At 37.9% G+C, this 15,807-nt stretch overlaps 1 protein-coding gene across 3 annotated transcripts in view; it reads right to left on the bottom strand.

Moving 5' to 3' along the window:
* The window catches only part of LOC131042467 (uncharacterized), a 254,284-nt gene that overhangs the window by 140,194 nt on the left and 98,283 nt on the right, over positions 1-15,807 (bottom strand). For all 3 annotated transcript variants that reach the window (XM_057975760.2, XM_059220584.1, XM_059220580.1), the window contains 7 exons: positions 15,518-15,748; positions 15,217-15,444; positions 14,991-15,100; positions 14,794-14,890; positions 9,309-9,407; positions 9,086-9,229; positions 8,670-8,738 (listed from right to left, as the gene is read on the bottom strand). In XM_057975760.2, the coding sequence (XP_057831743.2) occupies positions 8,670-8,738; positions 9,086-9,229; positions 9,309-9,407; positions 14,794-14,890; positions 14,991-15,100; positions 15,217-15,444; positions 15,518-15,748 (978 nt within the window). The remainder of the gene's footprint in view (positions 1-8,669; positions 8,739-9,085; positions 9,230-9,308; positions 9,408-14,793; positions 14,891-14,990; positions 15,101-15,216; positions 15,445-15,517; positions 15,749-15,807) is intronic.

Genomic DNA, 15,807 nt, shown 5'->3' with positions numbered 1-15,807 from the left:
TCTCAATTGTATGAGTCAAAGTTGGGGTAGGCCCTATTTGGGAGAACCACTTGTGTGTAGCTTGTGATTAAGTTAAATGTAACTTGCAACTAAGGGAGACTCATATGTAACTTGTATTACATAGGTCTGACCCTATCCTTGGTGCCAAAAGTATATGGCCGACTTGAAGTCTATTAGGAGGTATTGATTCATATATATGCAAGGTCATGATTGCATTAATACATATGAATTCAATAACATGAAGGACATATAGTGTGCTCGGGGGTGACGATAAGAGCTTATCGTCTATGGTTAGGAAGGCAACAGATCTAATGTTTGTCTGTGGTTAACGAGCACTACCATAAAATCAACAGTTATAACTTAAAATGGGGCCATTTTATATTATGATAAAATAGACCCTTGGCTTAATTCAAAACCGAGTGAAGGCATTATAATATGAAATAAAACATTGTTAATACATGAAATGAGAACCCTAATTTGAAATTAGGGTTAGGGCTAGGAAAAAAAGTGAATAAAAGAAGGAAAAGGTAGCAATACATCTCAAATGGTCCAAAATGGTTCCTAGACACCCCGGAACCAACTCTCAATCATTCCCTTAAAAATAGGGATCCCTCCTAAAAAACTAGGAACTGTCATCTAAATGTTTGAATTGGCTCACAAAGCCCCCCACAAGGCTCCATGACTCTTGAATGGGTCCACTCACCATTCTACTTGTTGATACATAATAGCTTCGGTAAGATAAATGATTGAATGGGAGATAAATGAAGTCTCCCATTCAATCATCTATCTCATCGATAGATAATTTCAGATCTCACTGATTATTCCTTTATCTGATATTTATGTTATAATTGCTCTCCTTATTCTGTTACAGCATCTAACAATTATGTTACTCATGCAAACAGATGATTAAATTAAGTGCAAACTATTAAATTGATAAACCAATAATGATCGGGTTTTGTTCTAACCCCCGATTCATTATCGGGTTACCATTTTAATAGCCACCGAATTTACATAATGATCGGGCTTGATGAATTAAATGGTTATCGAGCTTAATGCATTACCACCGACTAACTAATGTTATCGGGTTAAATGAATTGCTAACCGACTAACTTAAGTTATCGGGCTTAAACCATTTTAATTGCCACCGTATATATTAATCGGGCTTAAACCAAACAATGCCACCATTAATATTGATCGGATTTTATCAAACATTGCCACCAATTACCATCGGCCTTGTTATGTTGTATATTGACAACCGAAATGATATCGGTTCATTTGCATATGTTATGGCACCGATTAGCAATCGGTTATGGAGGGACACGACCAAGGGGTATTTTGGTCGGTCATGTCCAAAGGGCATGATCAATCAAGGTACCACTTGATTGGTCCCCTCCATGATATATATACACCGATAAAATGTTGTGGAGAGGATATAGAAAATATTAATGCTCTCTCCCCACCTACAACAAAGAAAAGAAATCAGATTTATTATATTGTGAAATAACATATACTTGAAAAGAAAAATTACATTGAATATAACTTGCTCTTTGAATTGAAAATTGAAATACATTTACATGGTATCAAAGCTATAGTTAAATCGAACCTGAGGCTATTGAATTTTGTGGAAAATTCAAGACAAGCATATATCTAACATCACATTTCTCCAAATGGCCAGCACTATCAGATTCGAAGATAGACTTGAAGGAGGTGATAACTTCTCAGCATGGAAATTCAGAATTAAAATGATTCTAAGAGAAAATAAAGTTGAATCATTTGTAAAAACGGAAAATAAAGAACCTGAGACTGAACCTGACAAAGCGGCATGGATAGAAGGAAATGAAAAGGCTGTCAAGATCATAGTTGATGGGGTGAGGAATAATATAATGCCCATCATAAAGAAACATGAGACGGCCTACAAAATGTTCAAAGCACTTGAAAATACGTTCGAGATATCCAATGCAAGTTGAACCTTGGCCTTAAAACGAGAAATAAATCATATAGCTATGATCAAAGGGGAGTCAGTCAATGCTTCCTTCATGCCGATATCAACCCTAAGGGATGAACTAGCAACCCTTGGATACGAGATCCAAAGCAAAGAGTTAACACTCATTGCTCTAAATGAGCTACCTAGTATGTGGGACACATTCGTCAAAGGCATCAGTGCAAGGTCTAAATATCCAAAGTTTCAAAGGTTAAGAGATGACTGTCTCCAAGAAGAATCAAGGTTAAATAAGAAAGGAATAAAACAAAAGAATATAGATGAAGATCTTCAAGTCCTAAATACAAACTCTAATAAGAAAAGCAAGAAGAAACAATTTATAAAGAGGAAAGGTCGTCAAGGCAAGAACACCTCCAAGAAGGATCTCTCACATATTCAATGTTACAGGTATGACAAATTCGGACACTATGTTGCCAAATGTCCGGAAAGAGCCAAACAACAAGCCACATTTGCCAAAGCAGGAAAATCTAAAGGGGAAGATGACTCCGAGAAGTATGTAGTCTACTCAGCACTTACAAACCAAGCATCAAACAAGGTTAACTCCTGGGTGATCAAGAGTGGCTCATCCAGACACATTACAGGGTTTAGAGAAGTGCTAGACTCCATGATAGAGGAGAATGATGAGGAAGTGACTATCGGAGATGACTCCACACATCCAGTCAGAGAAGTTGAAACCTGCACCATCAAACTGAATTCAGGCATATCATTGCAACTTAAAGGAGTACTATATGTCCCAGGCATCAAGAGAAATCTAGTCTCTATATCAGCACTAGAGGATAATGGGCACAAAGTGACCTTCATGGACAACAGAGTGTTGGCTTGGCCAAGGAGTTCATCTATCAAGAAAGCTAAAACCATCAGTCAAAGACAAGGCTACTTGTATGAGTTGTGCACAGAGCCCAACCTAGCCCTAATCCATGAAGCTACAGATGCTAATGAAGTTTGACATAGAAGACTAGGTCACCTGAATTTTAGAGCTTTATCATCAATGGGAAACCTTGTCACAGGTCTACCTAAGTTAAAGCAATATCATTCAGGGGCATGCAAGGGATGTGCCCTAGGTAAAAATACTAAGGGTGTTTTTCAAAATAGTACTAGGAAAACAAGCAAAGTTTTAGAGTTAGTTCATTCTGATGTATGTGGACCTATGTCTGTACCTTCTTTAGAGGGATTTTTGTATTATGTAATATTTGTTGATGACTACTCTAGGAAAACTTGGATCTACTTTTTGAAATGTAAAGAATCAGAAGAGATCCTTAATAGGTTTAAGGAATTTAAATCACTAACAAAAAACTACTCAGGAAATAAAATTAAAACCTTAAAAACTGACAATGGGGGGGAATACACCTCAGAGTTGTTTAAGGATTTTTGTAAAAATACTGGGATTAAGAGGGAGCTTACTGTACCTTATAATCATCAACAAAATGGGGTAGCTGAGAGGAAAAAAAGGACAATTGTAGAAGCTGCCAAAGCCCTGATTCTTGATCAGAATCTAAATACCAATCTTTGGGCGGAAGCAACCAACACTGTTGTATATATACAAAATAGATGTCCTCACTCCCATCTTGAAGATAAAACCCCTAAGGAAGATAAAACAAAGCCAGATATCAACAACCTTAGGATATTTGGGTGCCCTGTCTATATTCATGTACCTAAGGAGAAAAGATTAAAATTAGAGCCTTTTGGAAAAAGGGGAATACTTGTAGGATATAGTGAAACCTCCAAGGCCTACAGAATCTATATACCTGGTTAGAGGAATATTGAACTGAGTAGGGATGTAATCTTTGAAGAAGACTTAGCCTTCAAAAGAGCCCAACGCTCAATAGAACCTGAAGCCTATATCCCTACCCCTAGCATAGATGACGACCCTGCTCCTGAGCTTCAGAGGGAGAATCTTGAGGAAAATGAAGGTGAAACTCAAAACCCACCTAGAGAAAATCTCAAGAAAAGACCATTATGGGCCACCAAAACTGTAGAAGAAGCTCAGAAGTATGTTGCTCCTTCAGGAACCTTCAGAGAAAGCAAAAGGCCTAACAAATTCACTAGCTATGTTGCCCTTATGAATGATCTTTCAAAAGTTGAACCTAACAATGTATCAGATACATTTAAACATCAAATATGGAAGGATGCCATGTCTGAGGAATATCAGTCCATTATGAAGAATGATGTTTGGGAAATTGTTCCTAGGCCAGCTAGAAAATTCGTTGTTTCTTCCAAATGGCTTTTCAAGATCAAACATGTTGCAGATGGTAGTATTGAAAAACACAAGGCCAGATTTGTAGCCAGAAGGTTCTCTCAAAAGCAAGGAATTGATTATGAAGAAACATTTGCACCTGCAGCCAGATACACCTCAGTAAGAGTCGTCTTAGCCATTGCAGCAGCAAAGGGATGGAAAGTTCATCAGATGGATGTTAAGACAGCATTCCTTAATGGTGAGATCTCAGAAGAAGTATACCTAGAGCAACCTGAAGGGTTTGAGATTCATGATGTAGAGTCTCATGTGTGTAGACTCAAGAAAGCTCTCTATGGGCTTAAACAGGCTCCCAGGGCCTAGTATGAAAGAATTTATACTTATCTCTCAGAACTAGGCTTCTCTAAGAATGATGCAGATCCTAATCTCTACTATAAGCAAAACAAAGGTGATATGCTAATATTGATTTTATATGTCGATGATTTATTAATCACGGGAGAAAATCACCTTATAGATCAATGCAAGAAAGATCTTTTTAAAGAGTTTGACATGAAGGACTTGGGACTCCTTCATTACTTCCTAGGCTTGGAAGTATGGCAAAATTCTGATAGCATTATACTAAACCAAGGAAAGTATACCTTGGACATTTTGAAGAGATTTGGAATGATAAACTGCAGACCCATGACCTCTCCAATGGAAACAAATCTTCATAAACTTAAGGAAGCAGCAGCAAAGTCACAACCCACTGATCCTACCCACTACAGGCAAATGATTGGGTCCCTGATGTATCTGGTAAATACAAGACCAAATATTTGTTATGCAGTTAATGCTTTGAGTCACTTTATGTGTGAGCCAAAGGAGATACACCTGATAGCAGTGAAACACATTATGAGATATCTACAAGGTACTCTAAACCTTGGTCTCAAATATTAGAGAGTTGATCTAGATCTACACAGATTCACAGATTCAGATTGGGCTGGAAGTGTGACTGACAGGAAAAGCACCTCAGAATGTTGTTTCACTTTAGGTTCAGCCATGATATCTTGGATCAACAGAAAGCAGTCTTCAGTAGCACAGAGTTATACTGAGGCCGAATACATCACAGCTTCCATGGCTGCCCGAGAAGCAGTATGGCTCAGGAAGTTGCTTGTGGGATTATTCAGTGAACCAATGAAACCTACTATTATCCATTGTGACAATCAGAGCTGCATAAAACTTTCAGTAAATCCGATGTTCCATGATAGATCCAAGCACATTGAGATTCCATACCATTATGTGCGAGATATGGTAGACAGGAATGTGATTCAGTTGGAATATATTTGTACAGGAGATCAGACAGCAGATATTCTTACCAAACCACTTTCCAAAGTGAAGGTTGAACACTTCAAAAAAGGTTTGGGTATGATAGAAAGGTAATTTGCTTTGTAATCTGTACTTACATATCAGCCTCAGCAACCTACAAATCATTTGGTGCTCCACCCAGGACCGCTTATATCTCAAATCCCTCCCAAACAAGCCGTATATCTACAAAATACTGCAGTATCATCTAGAACTCAAGAGGAGAAGGATGAGATGTGGGAATTAACTGAGCAAATGAAGAAACTTTCCTCTGAAGTCACTTATTTGCGAAATCAGAATAACCAATTGCAGAATAGTCAGAGAAATCAGCAACAAGGTCAGCACCAAAATCAGTATCAGTACCAAGGGTATCAAAGGCCTACAAGGACATGGAACACCCGTCCTAACAACGGAGGAGTCCCTACTCCACTAGATAACCCACCAGCATCGGAAAACAGGCCAATAGATAGGGTATTTTTGGCAGAGGCAGCTCTATCTAATTGGTGCAGGTTACATAATACTAACCAGCACTCAGAGCTGCAGTGTGTTGAGTTTCAGGTGGCAGCCAATATATTTCAGCGAGTGGTTGAGAACACAATGCCTCAACCAGCGCTTCCTCCCACCGGGTTTGAGATAGTTCCATCACCAAGATATGATACAGCGCTTGTTTTAGAGACCTATATTCCCCCATTTTTCTTCCCTAATCAGGATGAAAATGAGGTGGCAGACCCAAACCAGCCCGCTGATGTGAATGCATTTCAGCAATACCAACGTGGCAACCGGGGGTATTAAAACAATAACAACCAGAACAGCAATAGTGGCCCTTACACTACTTCCACGCCTCCAAAAGATATTCAAGTTCCTCCAGATCAAAATGCCAATAACAACCCAAGTTATCCTAAGGCACCGCAGCAGTATGCGAGCCAAAGTCAGCCGCAAAAGACACAAGTTTCTCCTAGAGCACCTATTTTTCAAAGTCAGCCAACTGCTGCCACAAATCAGGGCCCAAGTATTAAACCATCTAGCAATACAGAAATTACCAGACTAGGCCAGTTGGTAGCAGATGAATTCAAGAAGATCAAAATTAGTTTGTCCCTCGCTGAGTTGATGAAAGTTTCCGAGGTTAGAGATGGTCTTAGGCAGCCTTAAGGAGCCCCCACCCGTTCAGTCCAAAGGAACCGATGAGAACTCAGGACAAAGAGTGCCATCGGAGCAACCCCAGAAGGTCGGCAATGAAGTAAGAGGACCAACAAATCCTAGGGGTGCAACGGTGAATTATGTTGCACAACCTGAACTCTCAAATGATCAGCCCATGGAGACTGGTTTTGGAGTGCATGCACGAGGAAGAACTTAGGATATCTCAATCATGAATAATGACACACTCCCATCCGAACCTACTATCAATTTGTTCACCGAGAAGCTAGAACCCCCACCTTTCCTTTTAACTCTCAGAATCTTTGGTAAAAATTTGCATAATTGTCTCATAGATTCAAGGGCTTCAGCTAATGTTATGCCTCTATCTGTATGCACTGCTCTAGGCCTAACCCCCACCAAGACTAACTGAAAAGTTACTCAACTAGATAAGTCTGAAGTGACTGTGGTGGGCGAGTTGAACAATATCCACATGCAATTGACAGCGGATCCGCGCATCCAAATGTATATTGATATCCAGGTAGTGGACATCCCAGGAGCATATGGCATGTTGCTTAAGCCGAGACTGGACCCGCGTCCTTAACGGCTGGCTGCATTCCAGTTTCACCCATATGTGGCTGCCATGGAGGGGTGTAGCAAATCAAATCCGGATTGAGTCTGAACCTAGGCTTAAATTGATGATTACCGAATATAACCAGGCCAATGAGACCCTGTTTCTAGAATCAGATATGGGCACTTACAGGGCTGACGTGGGCTCAACAAATGAAGTTTTGTTGGTACAATGCGCAAATCCAGTTCGGAATCTCCACCTTTGGATGAGTCAGGTTCAATGTATCTAGATGTGATGACTTGTCACAACTTGAATGGTTTGAATGTGAATAGGATGCCACCTCAGCTTGACTTGTAGATTATGATAAATTATATTAAAAATAATAATTATATTGATATTTGATAATCATCATTAAAAAATATTTGAAACCATAATCACCTAGAGATGACAAACAAACTACGAGTGGAATACTATTATTTTGGTATGGGCAACCTTGGAGATGACCATATTTTCAATCAATTCATAAAACTTCAATGCACATACATATGTTAAAGTCAATAGTTTCGGTTCATATTCTTACCTTTTGGGAATTCAGTAAGGAAATTTTCTACTACAAGAAAAACTAGTAAACTTTTATGAAAATATAGAAAATTACAAGTCTATTAGTGTACTTATTGTCAACCGCATATCAGCACTTTAAAAAAATCTAGTGTAATTTATGTGATATATCTGAGAAACCTTTCCTATTTTTCAAGGCATGCTTATACAAGACGTATAGGAGAGGCAAAGAAACTTGATGAAGTCTCCTAATGTTTGGAGACATCTCCATATGGGTTTCTTGGAGAGCGTGTTTCTGCTATGGGAGAGGAATCCCAAGAGTCAAGGTGTGTGTCTCCTGATAACTATGATGAAAATGCAAGCATTCAAATCCTTACACATGAAGACACCCTAAGAGAACTTATAGAAAACCATGTTTCCTTTCATCAATGCCATTGAAGCCCAACCAACATAATCTGACCAATTCAAATGACAAATCTATCTTAACACATTCTGCAGTGAATGAGAACCATGGTATAAAATGAAAACCAGCGATGTTTCACTGCTATGGGATCAGTCTAAAAAGTAATTCATTTGAAATCTAGAAAAACTGATTTGGCCTGATGGTGAAGGTGATTGTAATTCATATTGGTATGGTCATATAACTTGATGAACAAAAAATTAAAAAACAAAGGTAAATGGAACAACAATCCCCCTGTGGGATGCTTGCATAATAGGATCTTCATACAACAAATTTTGGTCTCTGTGGTGAAAACAAAAAGCTACATTTTCCTTTAATTTTATATATAGATACAAATTAAATTATTCCTGTCATTGCGTACTGGAATTCATATTTGGTAAAATATAAAGGCAACTTTAAATTAGGCTTAGTTGAGCCTCACCTTGCCTCCATCAGCACAAAGTTCCAAAAGCATTCTCTCTTCACTAAAACTATCACTTTCTTCTTCACCCTGGTATAAGATGTCATACAAAAGATATGGACAAGTCTTCATTCAACTGAGAACAGAAGTTAAAAATCATTTAAACTCATTGATGGTATCTTTTTGTACATTACAAGCATTAACAATGCCCTATTTCATATTCTGGAGAAAGAAAAATGCTTACTCTTACATACACCATAGTAACCGTGTGCCTTTTTGTTAATACATAAAGGCAAAAAATATATTAAGACAAAAACAGATTACAAAGTCGGTCTGTCAGTCTTAAAAAGACTCCTGGCACACCAATTCCAAAAAATTCTGAAAATATATTAAAAGTCATCATAGAGACATAACTGGCTTTGCTGATTCAAGAGTACCTTTCCATAGATAAGAAGCTTCAATTCTATCAGAGAACCAATAACAAACAAATTTGCCATCTCTGATAGGACTGCTGGTTGAGAAATTTCATCTTCAGATTCATCACTACTTAGATCTCCAGGGACACATATAGATGGAGGAGCCTGCAAAGAGCACAAAAAGTCAGATTCCATGGATGGAAACATTAATTTCACTTTCTTCAAAGGGAAAGTGAGATATTACAGATGCTTTATATGTAGCTCGGACAAGAGACTTCATCCATTCTGCCTTTGCACTGTCATCTTTAAACTGCAAAATCACTGTGCTAGACGATTCCAGTGCCTGAACAAGTAGATTGCCAGGTTATGAATACTTTCTCAGATCAGCAATAATAAGAAGACCCCTATAAAACTTCAACTGACTTAAACATCAGCACATAAAGTTCCAGGAATTAAAAAGAATCCAATCAATTGTTAAATATAGTATTCAAACATGCATTAGATGCCTTATGAAGCACAGAATTCTTAATACATCAAAAATGTCTGAAAGTGCTCATTAAGAGTAGTACACAAAATGATTACCTTTAAATGTGTGTGTGTGTGTGTGTGTGTGAGAGAGAGAGAGAGAGAGACTCAAACAGTTATTTGAACCAATGAAGAAAGTTAAGCTGTGACATGGTCAATACTTTTCAAGAAAAATACTGATGAACCCTATTAAATCTGTTCCCACTCTCCATAAGGCACCTCAAAACATCCCAATCTGCATTCCAATGTTAGGAATCCAACATGAATAAATTCAGATTTTTGCTACAAAAGGCTAAATGAATGGAGTGGAGAGTGGGATAACTGGTGGAAGATCAATATTCTACGGTGATAAGAGGAAAAACAGGACCACAGTTAATAGTGCAACGTAGCATTCAACATTAGAGGAAACATCAAAGAAATCTTGTGTGATGTGATTTCAATGGACGCTTGCCATGTGTTATTGGCAAAACAACAGCAATACAAAAATTAGGCCATTCATAACGGGAGGAAGAACACTTTCACCATCATGAGAGATAGTAAGAAGTTTGAATTGTTGCTCATAATGGCATAATATGTGCTAGCAATGAAGCCCATACAGAAACAGGAAGAAGAGTCACACAGCTCTAAGGCCTGGAGTCATTGCATTGCTCTAGGAGTATTTAGATATAATTGACACAAGAATGTCAAGCAGATTGTTGCCAATGCATGGCATCTCACACCGTCCTAGGATCTAGATTACTTGGTATGGCACCACATTGCATGACTCCAAATATGAATGCAGACTTGATCTGACAAGTAGAATACTTGCTGAAAAAAAGTATTAGTCCTTGCACAGTACCTGTTACGTGTAGTACTTGTAATAAAGGGAGAAGAGTGCAGGATTTGTACCAAAATTTGCGCATTCAAAAGGACTACTATTAAGTACCAGCTTGTGGTTACTGAGCATTGATGTGTCATAGATTGCATGAGCAGCACACACTATTTCTCAAAGATAGATCTCACAGATGGGTATAATTAGATTTGCATAAGCAATGGTGATGAAAGAAAGATTACACTCGGAACTAAGAATGGTGATACAATTTTGGCTGACCAATCCACCAAGCACGTTCAAAATGCTAATGGACAAGTTATAAAACTATTTTTGAGGAAGTTCATATTTAACAAATCCCACTGCAGCATCAAGGTTGTGCAAAGCACCCCTCTCAATGCGCTACATGCAACTTTTGTGCTACTGAGGTTCTCAGGTGCGCCCTACCAAGATGCATTGCTTTGTGCACATTATCTTGCCTAATGCGCTCAAGGAGAGTGAAATTTCCTATTTTTAAGCTTGTACATCTACCTTTGTCAAATGTGCTCTCATCTTCATCATGTTTGTGCATGGTTTAAACCTGCCAATGCAAAGAAGCCTTGCTTTTGCGCTCAAGCAGGAAGATAAAGGGGTTTGAGGTCAATTTGGCCAAGGTCAAATCAAACACCTTAGACAAGGTATAGAGAACATTCAAATCAGCTAAGATGGGGATTAAAGAACTTGTGCAACCACCTACCTAGATCCCGATAGAATTGTGCAAGTGAGGCTTCTGAACCCACCATGCAGCCTAGGAATTTACATGCTCCCAAAGGCATGAAGGATAAAGGATTCAATCAAGTGTCAAGTCGGCCTCTTCATGAAGGATGAAAAACATTTCAAATACAATGCAAGGTCAGCCTAATTCAGAGGAAATGAGACTTTCATCTAGGATGCTTATATAGGGAGAGTGTAAAATCATCATTTGATAAAATTTCAATCCGATACAAGGAGCAGTGCAAGCATGGGTCTTAACCAGCAAGCAAGATCTTCAAATGGGCCTCAACATTTACATGTTTTGTGCAACATTAGTCCTCAAAGCCGCTCAGCGTTTCCTTGCACAAGGGAACTATTTAAACCTGCTGTGCAATCCTAGCTTCCATTTGCAGCTAGTAGGGATCTGACCTAGCATTCATAAAGCTCAGACCAAGGTAACATCCAAGATCAGACCTCCAAACATGTGAATCAGACCTTAAAGAGACAAAAAGCTCAGACCTGCATGCGAAAATTAGGCTTGAATTCATAGACGAAGCAGAATATGTTGGTTAATTTTGACTTGTGAGGATAAGTGTTGCATCAAGCCTTCATTTATACCTATCCCTCAGTGGTAAAAGGGCTAGCATAGCCGACTTGGAGGAAACACAAAGCCCTTAGCCGACCTTACTGATGTGTGCGAACAACTATGTGAAATATGCTCAGTATTTTGTGCACAGGGACCTTCTAAAACCGCCCTGCAAGAGGGGGCTAGATTTGCACCCATTCTTCTTATGCATATGGGTGTCTTAAATATGTTATATATAAAGTTGTGTAGGGCTTAAAGGTTAGAAAGTTATATGATATAACTTCTTGTATTTAATGTTTTCATTTGTGATTTGATTGTTTGTAGGATCAAGGCATGAAATGTGAACACAAGGAGGCATGAGGAGGAACATCTCTGCACCAAGGTTCAAGTATTCAAGAGAGTTATACCTTCAAGACTACAACATGAGGATGAAAGAAGCAACAACAATATTGAATTTCTTTCAGAAATCCAGAAATCAAAGTCAGATCTACAAGGTGAATCGGGCAAAATCAAGGTATCCAAGGCTGGCATAACATGCATATACTTCTATATCAAGCCCATGTTCACTAAGACTACCAGGAGATAGGAAGTTCAAAATGAAATACATCACAAAGAGGTTGATTCCTGAATATAAAGAAAGATTTCATTAAGGCAAGCTATTCAAATCAATCATGGGCATCATCGCAAATGTCTACATCAAATAACATCAAAGCATAGGTTCATCACAAAAGTTAGAAGCAAGCATCATTAGGATACAATGCATCTCAAGAAGGATTCCCAAGTATGGAAGGTGAAATGCAAATGTGATCAAGGAAGCAGATGGTTTGAGAAGAGTTAAGCAAATTTTGAAGGTTTGCTTGATCATCCAAAGATGATACAATTTGGGAATATGCCCCATCATCATCACATTAGGCAGCTGGCTAATGTTGAGTATCAAGAAATATTGCTCAGTTGCAAACACTTCTTTGTGATGATCTACAAGGCAAGCTGAGGTGGCATCCTATTCACATTCAAACCATTCAAGTTGTGACAAGTCAACACATCCAAATACATTGAACCTGACTCATCCAAAGGTGGAGCGACACATGGCACTTTATCAAATATTGTTTCACATACCTAACCTATTCTCTCATTGGTTAGATTCAAAGAGGGATATGTGTCCAATTCAATGTAATTTTCTTATTGGGCTTGTTGTAAGAAACCCTAATTAGGGTTTTTTTGTTAAATCTCAACCATTGACCTTGAATCAATCTGAGCCTTTGAAATGTAATGAGACCTCTATATAAGGCTCAGCCTTCTCATTTGTAAAGGTTAATAGTTAGTAGTTGGAGATAGCAATTAGCAGTAGAGTAGAATAGGATAAGGAAGCTTGAAATTGTTGCCAAGTTATGTTGAAATCAATTCAATACTTCCATTGAACTTATGTGGATGTATGTGTTGTGTTTCCACATTTTGCATGGTTCCTTGTTACTTCTCGAGATTCATTAGAGTTCAATGATCATGGTGGATGCTTATGAAGACATTGTGATGAATCCATTGGTTCATACTTTTTGTGGTTTGCTGATTGTAAACTACAGTGTAAAGTTAGCCTGAGCCTAATCATTGTACTAAGTTCGACTGTGAAAACGTATTCAAGTTGCGTCAGCATTGGGTATTTGGATGATGTATTTACAGGGTGAAAATCTTCTATTTCCTTAGAAGATTGAATCGGTTTTGTGTAGTTGTTGTCATCCTAATGAAGCAAGGCTTGATATGAAGGAATTCGTCTATCTAAGTATCATCCATTGTCATCATTGTTCTTAGGAATAGATTAGATCTCTTAAGCCTTATCTTCTTTTATCTTTTATTTTCCAAGTGAGTTAGTATAGATTCCACGTTCCAACGGTGTTCATAAACGTAAGTCCCCTTGTGATTCCAGCAATTTCACATCAAATTCACTAAGTCTATCTCGAGCATTAAGACAATTGTTCGCATTGTAAACCTTGGAGTTTCCTTATTTGATGACATTTGTTTAGCATATAAGGTTTCTTTGTTCAAGAGAGGATAGAATACATGGTATTTTATTTTGTGTTCGAGGTGCTAAAAACACATCAACAAAACCAACTCTAAATACTTAAAATCAGAGAATGGGTAGACTAGAACAGGTCTGATAAAGGTCATTTCATTTGGTGTTTACAGATGATTCAACCAAGGAGATCACCCATCAATCCTCCTAACTTAATAACTGGTCACTACCGATTGCCAAAATATGAGACCTCACTGATGTCAGCTCCCAGATGCCATTTACAATATCATATTATTAAGAATCACTTGGTAAGCTAATTTCAAACAAAAAGTAGTTGTGATAACTGAAACAAGCATTAAATGAAGCAGCATCTCCACACCATATCTGAAATAACCATACCATATTTCCCTAAATGTGTGCTTTAATTATGATGTCCACCAAGAGAACAAACAGAAATGCTTCCTGATAATACATTTAACTCTTTGTTCTGATTGTGCATTCCTCCAAGTGAGGAAACCTACTCTATAACAAGAAATCGCAAAAAACCCAAATCAGACTATATTGAATTAGACATAAGGATGCAACATAGGTTAAGGCAACAGGCTTAATTTGCTAGATTAAATAAGGAAAGCATCAAATCAAACACCAAACAATTCTAAATGGCTAAGGTTTATAAGGTTAATGTTTTTTCTCAATCATTAATAACCATACATTTCCTGTACAAAGCAAGAAATTATCGGAGCTTACTGAATTCAAGCTTATCAAGAGATCGTTGATGCTCCTTGTTCACAAAATCATGGCCACAATATAAATTGCATCAAAAACAAATATAAAGCTACCATCCTTAAAATCTGCTATACATTATGCAACTAAAAATTGCCTCAAAAATAAAAAGAATGAGACAATTTTCAAACCATTAAGCTTTATTTCCTGAGCTATGTAAATTATCAAAGAATATTCTGGGTGCATTTTGTAACACAGTGATTTCCTTCAGATAAAAATCTCATTTTAATATGCAACAATGAACAATATCAAGAACAAAAAATAGTTCTTTGTTTCCCAGAACAATCTACCTTTTGGAGATCGAAACCCCTGTTGCTTATAGCCAGAGAAAATTCTGATCCTCCAAGACTTGTAGCAGGTATCTCTGATACTTGTTTGGCACTCATACTGACAGATTAATAAATGGTGTTAATTGCATGCATTGTCAACACTATGATGTATGGCATTAAATTAGCAAGCACAAATGCATCAGTTATAAATTTTATACCTGCAAGACCGCTGATATGTTTGAGAAGTTTTGGACTCCAAGATATACAAGTATGAACCAGCAAGTACTAACCAACAAGGTTGCCATTCTGCAACAGAATTACCAATTCCCTGCAATAACTCCATAGGTTTTAAGTGTTAACAACAAGCAAACCAATACATTGTGTCCAAAATGTAATTACTAAGAAAATGAAAACCACAAAAGATAATTCAAGGAAAGTATGTACCCCCCAAAAGAGAACCCTGGCATCGCCTGCAAGATCTGTCGGGTGCCAAGATCTGAGTCCCATTCCATAATTTGTTCCAGCCATTTCATCATTTCTTCCACCTTTCTCATCGAACATCACTAATAAATTCATAATCCTACTATATCTTGCTGCTGAAAAGTGAAGCCCAAGGTTTGGCACTTGAATTGAAATTCGTGTTGATGGGTAGCTTGGATGCTGAAGTTTGATCTGGAACATACAAGCTGATAAGAAATTGCAAATGCACCATCAAACCCATAAAATATCTACAAGGATAGATTACCTGGTCAATAACAACGGATGTGCCACACTTATCAAGAATCGGAAACAATTTAGAAGGCTGTTTAGCTATCAGATTTTCATCATGCTTATCCATGATATATGCAGAGTCTAAAGAAGGTTGAGTAAGGTTTGCCCAATCAAAATTTCCATCGGCAAAAAAGGCAGAAATGTCTCTTCCTGATATATAAAAGCGAGAATAAAGACTCGCTCTCTGGAAATCAACTTCATCTTCCTGAATCAATTATCAACATCAAGATACAGAATCAGTACTCGTCATATAGATTGGACCAT

Source organism: Cryptomeria japonica, chromosome 1 (genome assembly GCF_030272615.1).
Source record: "Cryptomeria japonica chromosome 1, Sugi_1.0, whole genome shotgun sequence".
Taxonomy (NCBI): domain Eukaryota; kingdom Viridiplantae; phylum Streptophyta; class Pinopsida; order Cupressales; family Cupressaceae; genus Cryptomeria; species Cryptomeria japonica.
This window is presented reverse-complemented; position numbering and strand designations above follow the sequence as displayed.